The sequence below is a fragment of the Mustela nivalis genome, assembly GCF_964662115.1.
Source record: "Mustela nivalis genome assembly, chromosome: 7".
In the NCBI taxonomy this organism is placed as follows: Eukaryota; Metazoa; Chordata; class Mammalia; order Carnivora; family Mustelidae; genus Mustela; species Mustela nivalis.
This window is the reverse complement of record NC_139026.1, coordinates 134,301,347-134,316,821: the sequence shown is the minus strand read 5'-3', so window position 1 is coordinate 134,316,821 and position 15,475 is coordinate 134,301,347. Positions and strand designations below refer to the sequence as shown.

General features: G+C 49.2%; 1 protein-coding gene across 3 annotated transcripts in view; it reads right to left on the bottom strand.

The window, feature by feature from the left end:
• The window catches only part of PDSS1 (decaprenyl diphosphate synthase subunit 1), a 53,884-nt gene that overhangs the window by 22,361 nt on the left and 16,048 nt on the right, over window positions 1-15,475 (bottom strand). For 2 of the 3 annotated variants that reach the window (XM_082740932.1, XM_082740934.1), the window contains exons 2-4: window positions 14,953-15,017; window positions 14,405-14,525; window positions 11,520-11,650 (exon numbers count right to left, since the gene is read on the bottom strand). In XM_082740932.1, coding sequence (XP_082597058.1) covers window positions 11,520-11,650; window positions 14,405-14,525; window positions 14,953-15,017 — 317 coding nt within the window. The remainder of the gene's footprint in view (window positions 1-11,519; window positions 11,651-14,404; window positions 14,526-14,952; window positions 15,018-15,475) is intronic. The other variant, XM_082740933.1, reaches the window with a different exon arrangement.

Sequence of the window (15,475 nt, the reverse complement as noted above, 5' to 3'; positions counted from 1 at the left end):
CCTACATAATGTGAAGTCTTAAATTACAAGTAAAATCCCCCAGTGTGAGAAAATCGCCTCTACGCAGATATTCAAACCTTGTCAATTGATTACTTCGGTTTGGAATAAATGAAGGATGCCAACGTGGCTTCACTTTAACAGCAGAGACACCGACGTTTCTATTCCCAGCGCCACAGAGGTTGTGTGAAGGAGAGAACTCGTGGTCTATAGAAGGCTATTTCTATTTCAGAATGTTCTTTTTGTCTCTTCTAACAATCCTAAAAATAAGCACTTCACTTGTTAGGACTTTGACAAGCTTCGTGTTTCTTAGCCATATACCCCTTGTCCGCCACGTCAGAATCCGATGAGGGGCCCAGGAATCTGCATGTGTAAACACCGCCCGAGGGGACGCTGCCGCACCAAGCTTGGGAGATGCCGTCCTTTCACTGGCTTTACCAGAAGCCCCAGGCGGACGCCTTCCTAGAGAAGGGTTCTGGGAGCTCCCCAGCAGCTCTCCCTCCAAATCACAGGCAAATGAAACAAGACGGCGCGCTCCTCCTCTAAACATGACCTGAAACCTCGAAGCGTCCGTGCAAAGGTGTCCTGCTCCAGCCTCCGCGGGTCTTGTCTCCCCCCGGGAGCAGAACGGTTCACCTGCTCACCTGCGCCATCGCGGGAGCGTGACCTCCTTCCTCTTACACTCTGCATCCTCATGCGTCTCAAAGGACACGACTGAACCCTTCATTGGTTTCGCACTGAAAAAACTTACTACTTAGACTGCGATCTGTCAAGTCCTTCTCTTTCTCCAGCAAACGCTTCAGGATGTAAACCCCAAGTCCTAGCTGTTACCGGATACTAGTGCGCGCTTCGGGTTGTCAGTACGTGGGACCATACCATCTAGACGCCAATCTGTCTGTCTGTATCCGTCACCGAACCGACCCGCTGCAAGCTGGGGTCCTTCACCTATGGCGACTGTGGAGCGTCCTGTTTGGCCGCTGGTCTGTTCGCGGCCGGGCTGCTCACGCAGGAGAGGGGCCTCCGCGGAGGGAGAGAGAAGCCCCCGGGCCCCTCCGAGCGCTGACGTCATGCGATGTAACACCGGGGTCTGGGCTAGCTTCTCGTGGCTGCCGTGACACGTGGCCCCAGACTTGGTGGTTTAAATCATCCATTCTGGAGGCAGGAATTCCGAACAGCTCCACCGACCTGAAGTCAAGGTGTTGGCAAGCTGTGCTCTGCCCCAACAGGCGCCCCCTGCCCCTTCCAGCCAGCGGCAGCTGTCCACAGGCTTTGGCCTCTGGCCACAGGACCCCACCTTTAGGACCCGCGCCTTCCACATCTCTCTGCTCCACCTACGCACCTTCCCGCTGTCCTGTGGGCACCAAGCTCCCTCACCCCTCCTACAGGGAGACCCGCGGCTGCATTTACGGCTCATCAGATTATCCAGGATCACCCTCCCCATCCCCAGATCCTTCCTTAACTTACATCCCTTCCGCAAAGACCCTTTCTTGCTCTGTAACGTAGCCTGGTACCAGGGCAAGGGTGGGGACACCCTGGGCAGGGCCATTCTTCAGCCCCGCGGCATCTTCACCTTCACTAGCCTCTCGAGGGGCTCAACCGCTTCCTCCTCAGCAATCTAATTCTTGAAATACCTTTTCCTGCACCTAAGAGCTCCTCCGTCCTCAGTATTGATACTACATTGAAGAATCCCACCTTCCACAGGGGCGGAGTGGGACCAAGGGGGTTCCCGACCGTCCCACTCTCTGCTGCTCGTTTGGCCTCATGTTTCCGTCTCTGGACTCTGCAATCTCGGTCCCCTGTCCCGTGTTCCTGTCGGGCATGGTGAGGATGTGACTGGCATGGACACCACAGGTGCCTTCCCTTTAAGGAACAGCAGGTGCAGGCACGATGCCTGTGAGCTCAGGCTTGCTTAGCAGGTCGCTGTCCTTGGTCACTGGCTATTCACCTTCCAGAACCCAAACAGGCACACTGGGCTCAGGTGGCGTCCGTTTCTCTTGGCTGACAACGGTGGGTTCAAGCCTGAACGTGAGCTGGAATTCAGGAGCAGTTCCAACGTCAAGAGAGAGGAACAGACATCCAAGAGCAGCAGCTCCTGTATTTGGGATTTCTCTCCGGACGGAACAGATGCCTACGAAGCCACATCGCACGCGACGCAGGCTTCATGCTACTGCTCGTCCTCTTGCCACTGAAGACACACTGCAGAAGTTCTGGGGGCTGTGGACGTACGGAGAGCAGCCCCCCGTAATGACGTCCTTGTCTGCCAGCTTACCCAGGCCGGCTCTGCACCCCGCTCTCTCCAGAGGAGCTGCACGCTACCGAGTAATGCACTGGTTTGTTTTCTTTCAAACTGGGCACAGCGAATGGAGTGTGGTTGAGTCCTTCAGTGATGACATCGCTGTGGCCTGGTGGGTGCACACACCGCATGTTCACAAGCCTACCGGCCTCTGGCTCTCACCAGTGTCCTCCTGTGCCTGAGCGGGACCTCACCAACCAGACCGACGGCCAGCTGGTCACCAAAATCTCTTCCGCCTCAACGTGCCCTTCGTTACAGACTGCAGTTCAAGATCCCTTTAAAAATTTTTTTTCTGTTGCTTTTTATTAATTCCTGTTAGCAGTCCATTTATAACAACATATTCAACACTCTGAGCACCTCACGCACTGCTGCTTTCCTATATTTATCTTTTCACAGCAGTATTTGTAAATGCCGAAAATTCCCTACCATACAAACTGAAAGCTGGCTGGAGGATACACAACACGGCCACAAATTTTTAGACAGCTGGGAATTTTTTTAAGCCGAAGAAACCTTTTTGTAAAGACTAAATCAGACCCCAGTTCAGAATCCGAACAACCAGCTAGTACGACTACAAACTTCACCATCCGAGGCCAGGACAACCTGCAGTTACCTTCCTGAGCCAGCAGGTGCCTACGCACACTAATCAGTGTCTTTAAAACCCTTATTAAAAATGAAAGGGAACTAAATGATGCCAACAGCTAACCCTCGTCTGCCTGGAAGCCCACAGGCTCCTGCCTTAAAGCCAGCTACAAGACTCAGGGCCCAGTGCTTTGATTTGCTCAATAAATTCTTCCTCAACAACCATCCGTGTGTGTCACAGTCAAGAAGAGGTTCCTGGCCTCATGGAATTTCGTTTCCTAGTTAATGCAGAGAAATTACAGGCCATGACAACAGGGGTTTTCAGGCCGATGAGTAGGAGGGTGGCTAGCCCGCCTCGCCTCCCTTCCCCCTCCAGCCCTTCCAGACCATCCACAATCCCGAGCTGAGAAACCACTTATGCCAACCTGCCCCGGGGTAACACACACGAACGGGAGGAAGAACAGCGTGTCAGGCCCTACGACACTGCAACATGCGTCTCTCAGCCTGAGTCTGTTTGATGCCTTGGAGGCCCCCAGCTGTGTCAAGCTGTCCCTTAATATGTGGACTGCCACCAACGGCGGGCACGGCTGCTCCAAAAACAAAAGCACATTCAGACACGTACCTCTGATGACCCAAGTAGATTTAACACCATTTAACACCATATTCAAACACCATTTCTTTTTAAACAAAACTCATTATTATGAACAATTATTTGTAAGAGCCAATAATCATATTTTTGAAACAATTCTTAATCAAACATTTACTGTGTTTATTTGTAAATCAATGAATAACATATTTATACGAAACCTAAAATTCAGAAAATCAAGACATCTACACAGGCACTGGCATGAGACCGTTTGCAGACTTGAATGTTTTGTAAATAGCATAATCACTGCATAATATACCCTGAATACACAGCGTTTATAATCTCATTTTTACCATCAACTCTCCTTGGGAAGATTCTTAGTTTTAGTTGATTATAAAGCCCAAATTAATGAAGCTTTATTGCACTTCTGAGGCCCAGTCTCTGGCTAAGGCTCTCATCTGCGTGGCCATGCTTCCTACTTTCACATGCATATGTGGGTAAGTCACATGTATGTGTGGTTTTGTTTCCAAGTTTCATACAATGCACTGTTAGTAAGTGGCACACAGATTCACAGTGTAAAATTATATTCCTCAGTTCTATTCTGAATTTACAGCCCAGTTGGTTTTATTGTCTTTACCTGAGTACATACAATTGTCATACATGGGAGAAAACAACTAGGACCTTAAGTGGTTATTTTCAATGCTTTGCTTAGATTCCGATTTAAATATAAATTGAGATGTGAATATATGCGGTTTGAGAGATATTTGAGAATTCTATTCTGACCCCATCTTTCTGGAAAGAGTATGATGTATCATTTCTGGACAATTTAGCAGGAAGTGATGACATTCCCGGGTAGTTTAAAAACAATCTTTCTGTTTACTGAATTTCTGGATTAGTCTGAATTCACCAATTTCTAAAACTGGCCTTAAGCAAAGGTCTGAATCCTAGGTAACCACTTGGGGCCATGCAACCCAGCTCAAAAAGGCACTTCAAAATGTCTCAGGATGGTTTTTCAATTTAGGGAAAACAAAAGATTGCACGAAATCCTGAAATTAGGTGTGGAAAAGTGCCTGGTGTACAGGTTCGACTCCCTAAAACAATTCTACATTGTCCTAGGGGGCCTTAAAAAAGTTTTGTCTTCTGGGTAAATGATGGCCTTCTCAGAAGACACATTATCACCTATCTCTTAGTAGACCAACGGGGCAGAAATGAGAAGTGCCTTTTTACTTATATAGCACCCAATACAACTACCAATTTCTTTTTTAATCTGGAAAGAGTATTTTAAGAGGCTCTGAAAGAGCAGAGAAACTAAGGACTAGAAGTAAACCTTCTAGTATCTAAAGTATCTAAAATTTCAATATTAAATCTTCTATACAAACTCTCCTTACATGAAATAACATACATTTAAATGTCTTACTTCCATATTTTATATCAGATACTTCTCTAAAATGTGGAAGAAAGTGGAAATCATTTAAAATACAAGAGGATGGGACACCTGGGTGGCCCAGTCGGTTAAGCATCTGCCATCTGCCTTCAGCCTTCAGCTCAGGTCATGATCCCAGGGTCCTGGGACCAAGTCCCCAGTCGGGCTCCCTGGGCAGTAGGGGGTCTGCTTCTCCCTCTACCTGCCACTCCCCGTGCTTGTGCATGCACTCTCTCACAAATAAATAAGTAAAATGTTAAAAATATATATATATATATTTAATAAAATACAAGAAGTAGGGGTAAAGGATGAGCTATATATCCATTTTAATTTCAACCCAATTTAATTACACTAAAACTCAACTATAAAACACAGACATAAGTGATATTTTTCTAAAAGGAAGTAAATATTTAGTATTCCCCCTCTCAAAGTAGGTAAACTACACTACAGAGAAGAAATCTGCATGTACTGAGATATTTTCTCACCTTGATACATGTAAAAAAATGTTCATGTTGTATAAATATCTAGTTAGAAATCTAGGCTTCAACTTTTATAGACAAGTCCACTAGGGGAAATAAGTCAGCACAATCATTTCAATTGGTTTTCTACATAATGGATGAGAGTTATTCCTTTTCTTTCGCTTCTCTGCACACATAAAGCATACCACGGGATGTCCTGTTTTGCCATGAATGATGCAACTGTTTTAGGTTCACCTTGGCCAATCACACACGGTTCGGTGGCACAGAGAAGAAAACCACAGGGGCGCCCGGTGGCTCAGTCGGTTCACGTCTGACTCTTGATTCTGGCTGGGGTCACGGATCTTGGGGCCATGAGATCAAGCCTGTGTCGGGCACCACAGTCAGTGGAGTCTGCCTGAGATTCTTTTTCTTTCCCTCTGTTCCCTCCCTCCAAAAAAAAGAAAAAAAAAAAAAGGAAAAAACTAAATTCCACCATTTTTTGGACTTTTTGTTTTGTGCTTTTTTTTGTTTTGACTTCTTGGCTGCTATAAATGACGCTATTAGAAGCATATGGCTGAGAACAGTCCTCGCTCTCTTGATAAGATTAGGCGGCTTGTGTGATTTCATCACTGTTTTCCTCAGCACAGGATTCTCTGGAATCATTCACTGTAGGTGTTTGTTTGTGTGGGTTTTTGTTGTTGTTGTTTTACAATCAGGGGGATGAAAGCTTTCTTCTTCTTGTGGTGAGTGTTCTAGTTTGGCTTTTGTAGGCATTTTCTCTTCATCCTTCCTTGATCTTCAAGAAGCTCATTCTCACGAAGGGCCCATCGTCTGCTGCGCCGAGGTGGAAGGGGGTGGTGGTTGTCTCCCTGCATGAGGCTGAGCTTTGACAGTCGGCCAAGGAAATTTCGGGATCTTCTTCACATGGATCTGTCTCTCTCTCCCCTGCCTGATGCTCTTCCTCGATACTCGTCATCATCCCCCTCGGAATTCTCACCCATCTTCCTGAAGGCTGCAATCTTCTGAATGAAGGTCAACTTCAAATTCAAACGAAATTGACCTGAAGCTGAATCCCGATCCAGCTGATCCCCTCAGCACTCACACCAGCATCCAGACCCAGGTCTGCCGGAGTCCCCGCTCGGTCACTGCCGCTGCTTCTTTCACAAGGTACTTCCCGTCTTACGCACAGAGCAGGGCTTTCGCCAAAGGAAGGTGAAACACTATCAGTTACCAGGTAGCTCATCTGAATGTCCTTCTGCCTCCCCGCTCTTCTTAGGGGAAAGCTTCTCTTCCTGCAGCTCCTGTCAGGGTCCTTTTGATCACTCCCACCGTCCAGGTGACACCCATTTCCCCTCACAGATGTGCTGAACCGGACGGTCCATGCGGACTGGCCACTGCCAGGTTTCTGCAGAGCCCTGAATCTCCTTACCGGTGCTCTCCACAGAGCGGCTTGGCACTCCAAACGAGTCCCCTGCGAGCTCACTGGGACCACACACAAGCCGCTGTTGCTTCTCCTCACGTAACCTGTGTGGTCAGACTGGAGGACAGGACACCTAACTTCTGTCCCAGGGGCACGCATCTCTGGTGCGGGGCTTAGCCCTGGATCTCTGGATGCCCGAGAGGCCCTTGCTCATAGTCTAAGTGTCATCGTGTGCATGGACAGACCCGAATCACTCGAAGAGCAATGGCTTTGGTCTCCCTAGGCTCTAAGATGCTTACGGGGGGCCAGCAGCAGACACAGCCCTGTTCCTGATCCCACACGCCTGCCTGGCTTGGGGTCGCACAGCGCTCTCCGTTGGTGACCACGGCTATCGGGCTCTGCTCGCTGGTGGCTACAGAGGCTCCTCACCGAATGGGGCTTTTTCTGCATCCCCAGCACGGGGAGCGCGGCCCCTCAACTAGGAGGGCCCCAGTTCCCTCCACTGGGCATGTGGCAGCGTGACAGCCTGGAGGTGGCGACCATTCCATTTGCAGGGCCCGGGCCGCGGGGATAGGACGCTAGAACCGCCAGGTCTGGAGGGGCCTCCCGGCAGCGAGAGCGGCAGGACCGCAGTCGAGGGCTCAGGGCTGCCCCTCGGCCTCTTGTTCTCCCTCCATTTCCCTCCAACTGCACAGGCCACAGGAGCCCAGCTGGCCGAGGGGAGCCTGATGCATGTCCCCTGGTGCCCTCAAGATCCACTTCAGTAATGAATACAGATACATCAAAAGGGCCATCTCCAGGGTGAAAGCCAAGACGTTTCTTTTGGCACCAGGTTTCCTGCCTGTCCCATAAATCGCTACGGTAGTGGCTGGCTCAGTGGTTCGGAACACACAGAAACCAGGAATGGTTCTAGATTCGTGAATGGCCGGATCTTAGGAATCATTTAAGTGAGATGGTGCTATAATGGCTATTTTGTGATAGTTTTCCCAAGGTAGGGTCCCGAAATTTCCTTTGTTCATATTAGAATCATAAAGTCACCTTCTCTGCATGGAGGACTTTCATCACACTTGGACCTTTGGTATAGTCACTAATGGGAAAATGGCATCTTACAAGCTGTGCCCTCTGAGCAAACGTCTGGCTTTGTCAACTGCACCAGTGGGATCCAGTGCAGCTTGGCTACCGGCACAATCAAGACCAATACGACGCGAGAAATCCTGTCACCCCAATCACTGGCAGTGACAGCCACTTCCAGGGCCGGACGACTTCCACACAGGAACGGCTGGGGTCAAGACCGAGGGCAAGAGCAGGTCCCTCGGATGTGGCTGCCGAGCAGGGGGTCTGGATTGTCTGACAAGGATCAGACACCACAGCTGTACTGCGTTCAGCGAGGATGGCGATCTTACAGCTCTTGACTCGAAAGCTCGTTTCTGATCTAGATTCTTTTTTTTTTTTTAAAGATTTTATTTATTTATTTGACAGACAGAGATCACAAGTAGGCAGAGAGGCAGGCAGAGAGAGAGAGAGGAGTTAGCAGGCTCCCTGCTGAGCAGAGAGCCCCATGCGGGGCTCGATCCCAGGACCCTGGGATCATGACCTGAGCCGAAGGCAGAGGCTTTAACCCACCGAGCCACCCAGGCGCCCCTGATCTAGATTCTTTGATAAAGTCAGTCCTGCCCTACAGTGAGTTTGCTGAACTCTGGAGCATGCTGGGCTCTCTGGGAAGCAGACTCTAAAGTTTCAAGTGTCTGACTCGGGTTTAGCCTTGGGATCAAAAGCTGGGGGAGGGAGAGAAGGAAACAGGACTGTGCGAGCAGATGAAGGAGTTTCTGCTGTGGAGCCAGAACGGCCCCTCCTCTCTCAGGTCTGCATGTGGGCTGGCTTTGGAGACAGGATTTGCTGCAGGCGACGTGATCCTCCAAGAGGCTAAGAACTGAAGGTTCCCTGCCAACAAGACCCGGTCCAGCACGTAGTCCTTCGCTGCACGAGGGGCGAGGCGGCGCATCTCAGAACCACGACAGCTGTTTTCTGTACCTTTCAAGTTTGAGTCTTTTTGTTTGTGTGTTCCTCCTTTACCTGCCCAGATATTGTGTCATCAGGATGCAACAAGTAATATAAAGATGGAATCTTAAGCGCTTTGGGGCCATATTACCTTGGGAGAATATATTATGAGCTTCTGATTTCCTTCCGCCCAAAAATGCAAACACACAAAGAACTCCGCATACAATTCTAACGGACCCACACACCCTCATAACTGTCATGGACCTCAGGTTAAGAATTCCTAGTAATCTGGCAAGGACTATTTAACGGACCACTGAAAAGCTTAGTAAGGGAAAAAGGAAAATCAATTAAAGGTAGTTTCCTCCCTTGCTATTTCGTAGGTATCTGTTCTATTGGGTTTTCTAAAATCCCCTCTAGGATTATCACGGACCTACACAATAGACATTTCACAAACAAGAAGATGACACCCGATAAGCCATACAGAAGCCTCTAAACTTTTTAGAGCAGGGATCTCTCAATTTTGCCAGTGGGGCAGCGCGCAAGCAGATGAAGGACTGGAATGGGTTCTGGTGTCCCCGGGGTGGGGGCACTGGCCAGAACCAGAGGCTCGGTGAGGTCCTACCCCTGAATCTCTAGCTCCCTTTTGTCCATGCTGTTCTAAGTCTTCCTCAGCAAGCAAAACCGGAAACGGCCCAGGTCTCCAGAAGCTTCCCCACCCTGTCCCCGCGTCCCTTCTTGCTTTAAGAGGCATGGAAGTAACGGCTAGGTATTTAACCAATTCAGAGCCTCATTCAAAAGGGCTCTTAGGAAGCAAGTATTCCCAAGAAGCTGGGCTCAGAGAATGACACGCAGGACACCACTGCAATCAAATGCGAGCCCCGCCGCGGCTCTGCCTCTGTACCCGGCCTTCACTCCCAGCCCATATAGGGGTATGAGGCCGCGGCTAAATTATCCCAGGGAGACCAGTGGTCAACTTACTTTTCCTTTTATTCAAGTAAATTCTACCCCCAACAAGGGGCTTGAACTCACAACCCCAAAATCAAGAGTCACATGCTCTACTGACTGAGCCAGTCAGGCGCCCTTGAACTTACTTTTTTTTTTTAAAGCATTATTTATTTGAGAGAGGGGGAGAGCGAGCAGGGGGAGGGGCAGAGGGAGAGAGAAAATTAGAAGCCGACGCCCCGCTGAGCACAGAGCCTGACAAGGGGCTCGATCCCGCAACCTGCGACCTGTGACCTGAGCTGAAATCAGGAGTCGAACGCTCAAATGACTGAGCCACCCGGATGCCCCTGAACTTACTTTTTCCTCTAGCAATGACTTTGCTGTGTTATATCCTCCCATGTTTTCTGCAACCAAGCTGAGAGGGTTCAGCAAGGCAAACTGAAAACATCTGCAACCACGGGGATAAGAGTGGGGAGGATTTAAAGCGACGCAGGAGGAGGTCCTCCTTCCCGTGTCACCTCTGATGGTAACAGACTGTATTACACATTGATCTGAGAAAATAAAATATAAAAACACACTGTCTCTAGACCAGTGGTTCTCAACCAGGGATGGTTTTGCTCCCCAGGGGACAACCGGCAATGTCTGGAGACATTTTTGGTTGTCATCAGCTTGGTGGGGGGCAGGTGCGGTGCTACCGGCGTGCCCTAGGCAGAGGCCAGAGGCTCCGCAGAACATTGAGGGTACACAGCCCGGCCCTCGCACCAAGAATCATCTGGCCTAAAACGTCAAGGCTGAGACCCCTGCTCTAGCTGGTGTGAGAGCTATTTCCAGTTTGGTTCATTTCTGCGGTTCTGCCTCCCAGGTGCAGTGCTCGCGGTCCGGAGAGCTCACTGCCTGGTCCAGCTGTGTGGGAGCACTGGGAGTCTGGGCGGGGTGGGGAGTGGAGGGCGTGGAGGTGTTGTGGGGAGGCACCCTGAGGTGGTGGTGAGGGCAGCAGCAGGGAACAAAGGCTGAGGGGAGAGGGGCTCACAGGCCACCTCTGACACTCCCTGAGACTCTCCTTAAAGTGTGCTCCCCTGAGAAGAAGGAACACAACACGAACATTCCACACTAGGGAGACGTTCGAGTACGTTATGCTGCACTGGAATTTCCGTCAGGAGATCACACCATGTGAAACCAACGACTATGAATTCAGTCTAGCAACGCGATCAAGAGAGAAAACAGGGGTGAGTCGGGAAAGCAGACACAGAATCACAGGTACCCAGAGAAGGACTGAATACGAGAGGGGAAGAGGGAGTGGCAGAGGTCAAGAGTCAATCTTTTTTTTAAGATTTCCTTGAATACAGTTGTTTTAATATTCAAAAATTTTATACATATTCAAAACACAGCTGAGGACTAAAAGTCAAAATGCCTTCTTCTGCAAAGAGTTTTCTTTGGCAAACTTCGGAAGGCCGCAGGAAGGCAGACCCTTAGGGCGTGGGCATGTGGCTCAGGACTTCATAAGGATTAACCTTTGGACTAACGGCCTGATTACGCCTCTGTACACACAGCACCCTCTGTTCTTTACTTCAGGGTGAAGAAACTAACTTTGGCTTTTAATTCTTTCAACACATTTACTTGCACTGAGGTTGTTCTTCTAGGACATTAAAAAGTGTGGAAAGGGAAGATGCCCCGACCAGGCGACTTTGGGGACTCCAAACCAGAAACTACCAAAGTGAATTCTAAGATAAATGCTACCTCTTCATCTGCAACTAAACGGCAAGCTTGGGAAGGAAGATTTGTCAAATATGAAAATGACAGAGGAGTGAAAGTAAATAACTCACCGGGAATTATTATGATGAATATTACACGCCCGGGCCATTAGCACCACGATAATTGGTCGAAAGGCTTTTCCTTTTCCATCAAAGTAGTATTCAGACATTTCCTTAAGTTCTGTTGTAGATATGAGTAGTTCCTGAAATCAAGTTTCTGTGTCAACATGGCAGTATGATAGCAAAAAAGGCAACAGGATTTCTTCTACAAAACTGATTTGATCTCAGCGTGCTGGCTTATACTCATTTCACTCGAGAAATTCAACACTCCATTGGAAAAGGTTCCAACATTTAAGGCCATAAACCTGGCCTGGCTGCCCTATAGCCGGGCCGCAGGTGATGCCTGGCCTGCCCGAGCGCCCAAAGGCCTAGGGTGACCCCAAAGACTCCGACAGATTCCAGGGAGGAAGAGGAAAGCACTAGGTGGCCCAGGGACAAAAAAGGAACAGGGGCTGGTAGTGGCTTGGAAGATGGAGGAGAGAGACAAAGATGAGGAGCGTGGGAGCCAATGAGGCGGCAGTTAAGGGCATGACTGGGGGATGGAGGCAAAGCTGTGTATCGGGGACAGGAAGAAAAGATGGCGCCAGCCGGATGTGTCCAAAGTTCACAGAGGAAGTTGAAGAGAGTTTGCTGATTGTCAAGAACTTAGAACTGAGTTGGGAAGAAACATTTAAAAAAAAAACATAAATGTTCGGAGTCGTAACTTGAACAATGGCATAATTAAATTAAATGCAATACATTTTTTTTAAAGACACAGTATTTATTGATACCAGACAGAATGAGAGAGAGAGTACAAGCAGAGAGAGAGAGAGAGAGAGAGAGAGAGAAGCAGGCTTTCTGATGAGCAAGGAGCCTGATGTAGGGTTCGATCCCAGGATCCTGCGATCACAACCTAAGCTAATGGCAGACACTTAACTGACTGAGCCACCTAGGCGCCCCTAAATGCAGTAAATTAAAATAAGTGCAGTAAAGGTTCGGAGAGGGGGGAAATCAGTGTGGGCTAGAAAACCAAATATTTAAAGGAGGATAGAAGCTTTGACATAGAACTAAGTAAGTAGGACTTTGATTCATGAAGGAGAAGGTGACCTTCTAAGTGATGGACGTGTGTTTGCTGTATGTGCTTCTCAAGGACCTGCTGGAATGAATCATAGCTCAATTCCCTGCAGCAACGGGAGCTAAGAACAGCCCCAGAGGACCCTCGGCCAGACTCAGGTGAACCTGGGGCAGCCGGGCCAGTCTTTAAGTCTCCAAAGTACTGACTCCAGTGCCGAGCATGGTAGTAAGTGCAGAGGTTACAAAGAAAAATAAGACAGTCCCTGCCTCCAAGGAGCTCCATCTGGCTGGGGAGAAGGAACACAGTAGGCACACTACACAGTGGGACAGGTGCTGGCCCTGCAGTGACTGTGTCTCCCCTCCCGGAGCACAAAGGGGGTGCGGCTAGTGCAGGAGAGGCAGGTGGGAGAGGGACTCTGGCAGGGTCAAAGAAAGGGGCGTGGACGGACAGATACTGGGGAACTGACAGCAAGAGACCGGCCAGGAGGCTGTAAGAGAGAACAATTCCAGGATCCCGCCCAGGTTCCTGGGTGGTGCCTTCCACAAGCAGGAAAAACTCGAAAAAGGATTAGGGGAGGAAACCAGTGTTTCAGGTATGTCACGGGGAGACAGTCATAGGCCCTCCACAGACTTGCCCTGACAGTTAGATGCAGAGTTTTAAGAGAGACAATTCAATCTGGAACAGACGTATTATGTGGGGATCCTAAGTGTGGAAGTGGGTAAACTGAGGACACAGAGACAAGAGGAAACAGAAAGAACCCAAAGGAAGGGCAAAATCAAAGAGAGTGAGGAGGGGACAGAGAGGAAACCAGGAAGCGGACTGAAGGATGGCCTAAGAGTCAGGAGAACGAGAAAGGGGCAGAAGCCAAGGGAAGTGTTCCAGGCGGTGGGGGGCGGTCAACAGCGCCAGCGGTCAACAGCGCGATCAAACTGCAGGGTCTGCCGGCTTTAGCAGAAAGAGCTCTGGAAGCTACAGGCTGGCAAAGGGAGTTTCCTGGGAGAGGCCGGGGAGGCAGGCACGGCGACGAGAGCGGAGGAGGCATGAGAAGGCGGAGAATACTGGAAGGGAAGGGGCACGCGGGGTCGAGATGGTCCCTGGAAGGCTGAACTCGAACAAAGGGGAGAAGTGACAACAGACGTGGGAGACACGGAGAGGGAGAGCCCGCAGGAGAAGGAGAGCAATCGGGCAAGCGCCAGAGTCCTTCCTAAGGCAGCGAGGAGGCAGAGGGCACGGACCGAGCTGGTGGCGAAGGGACTCCTGGATCGGAGGGAACAGCCTGCGCAGACGGGCGCAAGCCGCCTGGTAGACACAGCAGGCGCCCGGGGAGCGGCTCCTCGAGGCCGTGCCCGGGGTCACTCAGGCACAAAGTGGCGTTGCCAGGAGAGCAGGAGAGCGGAGTGCGGGTTTGCGGGGCAACACGGACAACCTTGAGAGGGGAAGGAAGCTGATGAGGGGCAACTGAACACGTCTGGGCAGCAGGGGAGAAGCCACCGAAAGTTTGGGGGGGAGATGCGGTTAACGGAGAAAGCCCAATTTGGGGCAGCCTGGAACGGACCTTCAGCGCCTCACCACGCCCGGACAGGGGAAGGGACAGGAGAGGCTAAGCAGGGCTGCGTGTCTATTTTCTCAGTTCCCCGCCTCTGCAGTAACCTCGGTGTGGGTGGTGAAGCACCCTGCGCCCTCCACACCTGTCCGACCCCCCTGCTGCTCAGTAACATGGGACCCTGCACGCCCGTGAACCCAGGCCGCGACGGCGCTGCACCGGTCTGAACGCCTGCCTCGTCTGTTCCCCGGTCTCGGAAACCGGCACGACTTGGAGCACAGTCCAACCGAGCGGGCTTACCTTCCTAATGTCCTCGTACAGACCGGTCAAGTCTCTCCAGCCGAGTTTGAAGGGGTCGCTGTACTGCTCCCCACTCTGCGTTCTGCTATGACAGCACGAGGCGGACGTCGAGTGATGGAACCTGGGTCAAACCCAAACGCACGCCACGTTAGGTGAGTTTGATTAAGTGAGATAATTTCGTTTCAAGTGAGAATTATATATACATCTACTTGCTGGAAATTGAGCACGAATCCAAAATGGTCTTCATGATTTAGAAAAACACACGGAATTCTCTTCTTGCTCAACAACACAGGAATAGTTTATTTTTATACTCAGGACACCTTGAGAACCTACAAAATCAAAGACGAACCTGGCTTACTGCATTCTGGGTTTAAATTTTATTCCATTTCCACTTTTTGAAAAGGCAGAGGGCACACAGAGCAGACACTGTGTCACTTAGTTAACCTAAATACTCAATTTGCTGGACTAACCCACCACGATTCAGAACAGAAATTTACTGGCAATATAGCTAATAATTTTAGCAGTTGTAACACAGATCATAAACGTACCGTGACATACTATACCTATTTGGAAAAGCAGATGTTAAACTCTTCACAAGATTAAAATAGGGCATCTGTAAAATAAAAGCATTAAGAAACTTGTAAGAATGTTCATGAATAATGTGTTTACAATGCCAGAAACAATAAACACATTTATAATTCACAGAATTCATAATAAAATTATTTACATATAACATGAACTCATAATAAATTCATAATAAATATAATCTTTATCTTTTTCATAATCTTTATCTTTTAGTTGTCCCTTTGTAGGTGGGTTGCAAACTCTAGAAAGGTAATAAAAAGTTTCCTTACTATAAAAGCAGTATTTGTCATTACAGAAAATATAAAGAAAAAAACACATCTGTCATCTATCTTTTCTCCAAAGCAGTTTCCATATTCCTATCTAGCTTTTCAGACTTGAAAAGGTAGTTTTCAAACAATCTCCTTCTTAAGGAAGACTGGAGAGAGAATATTAAAGCTATTTACATTCTTTTACATTCTTAAACCAGTTGGAAACAAAGAGTAATCC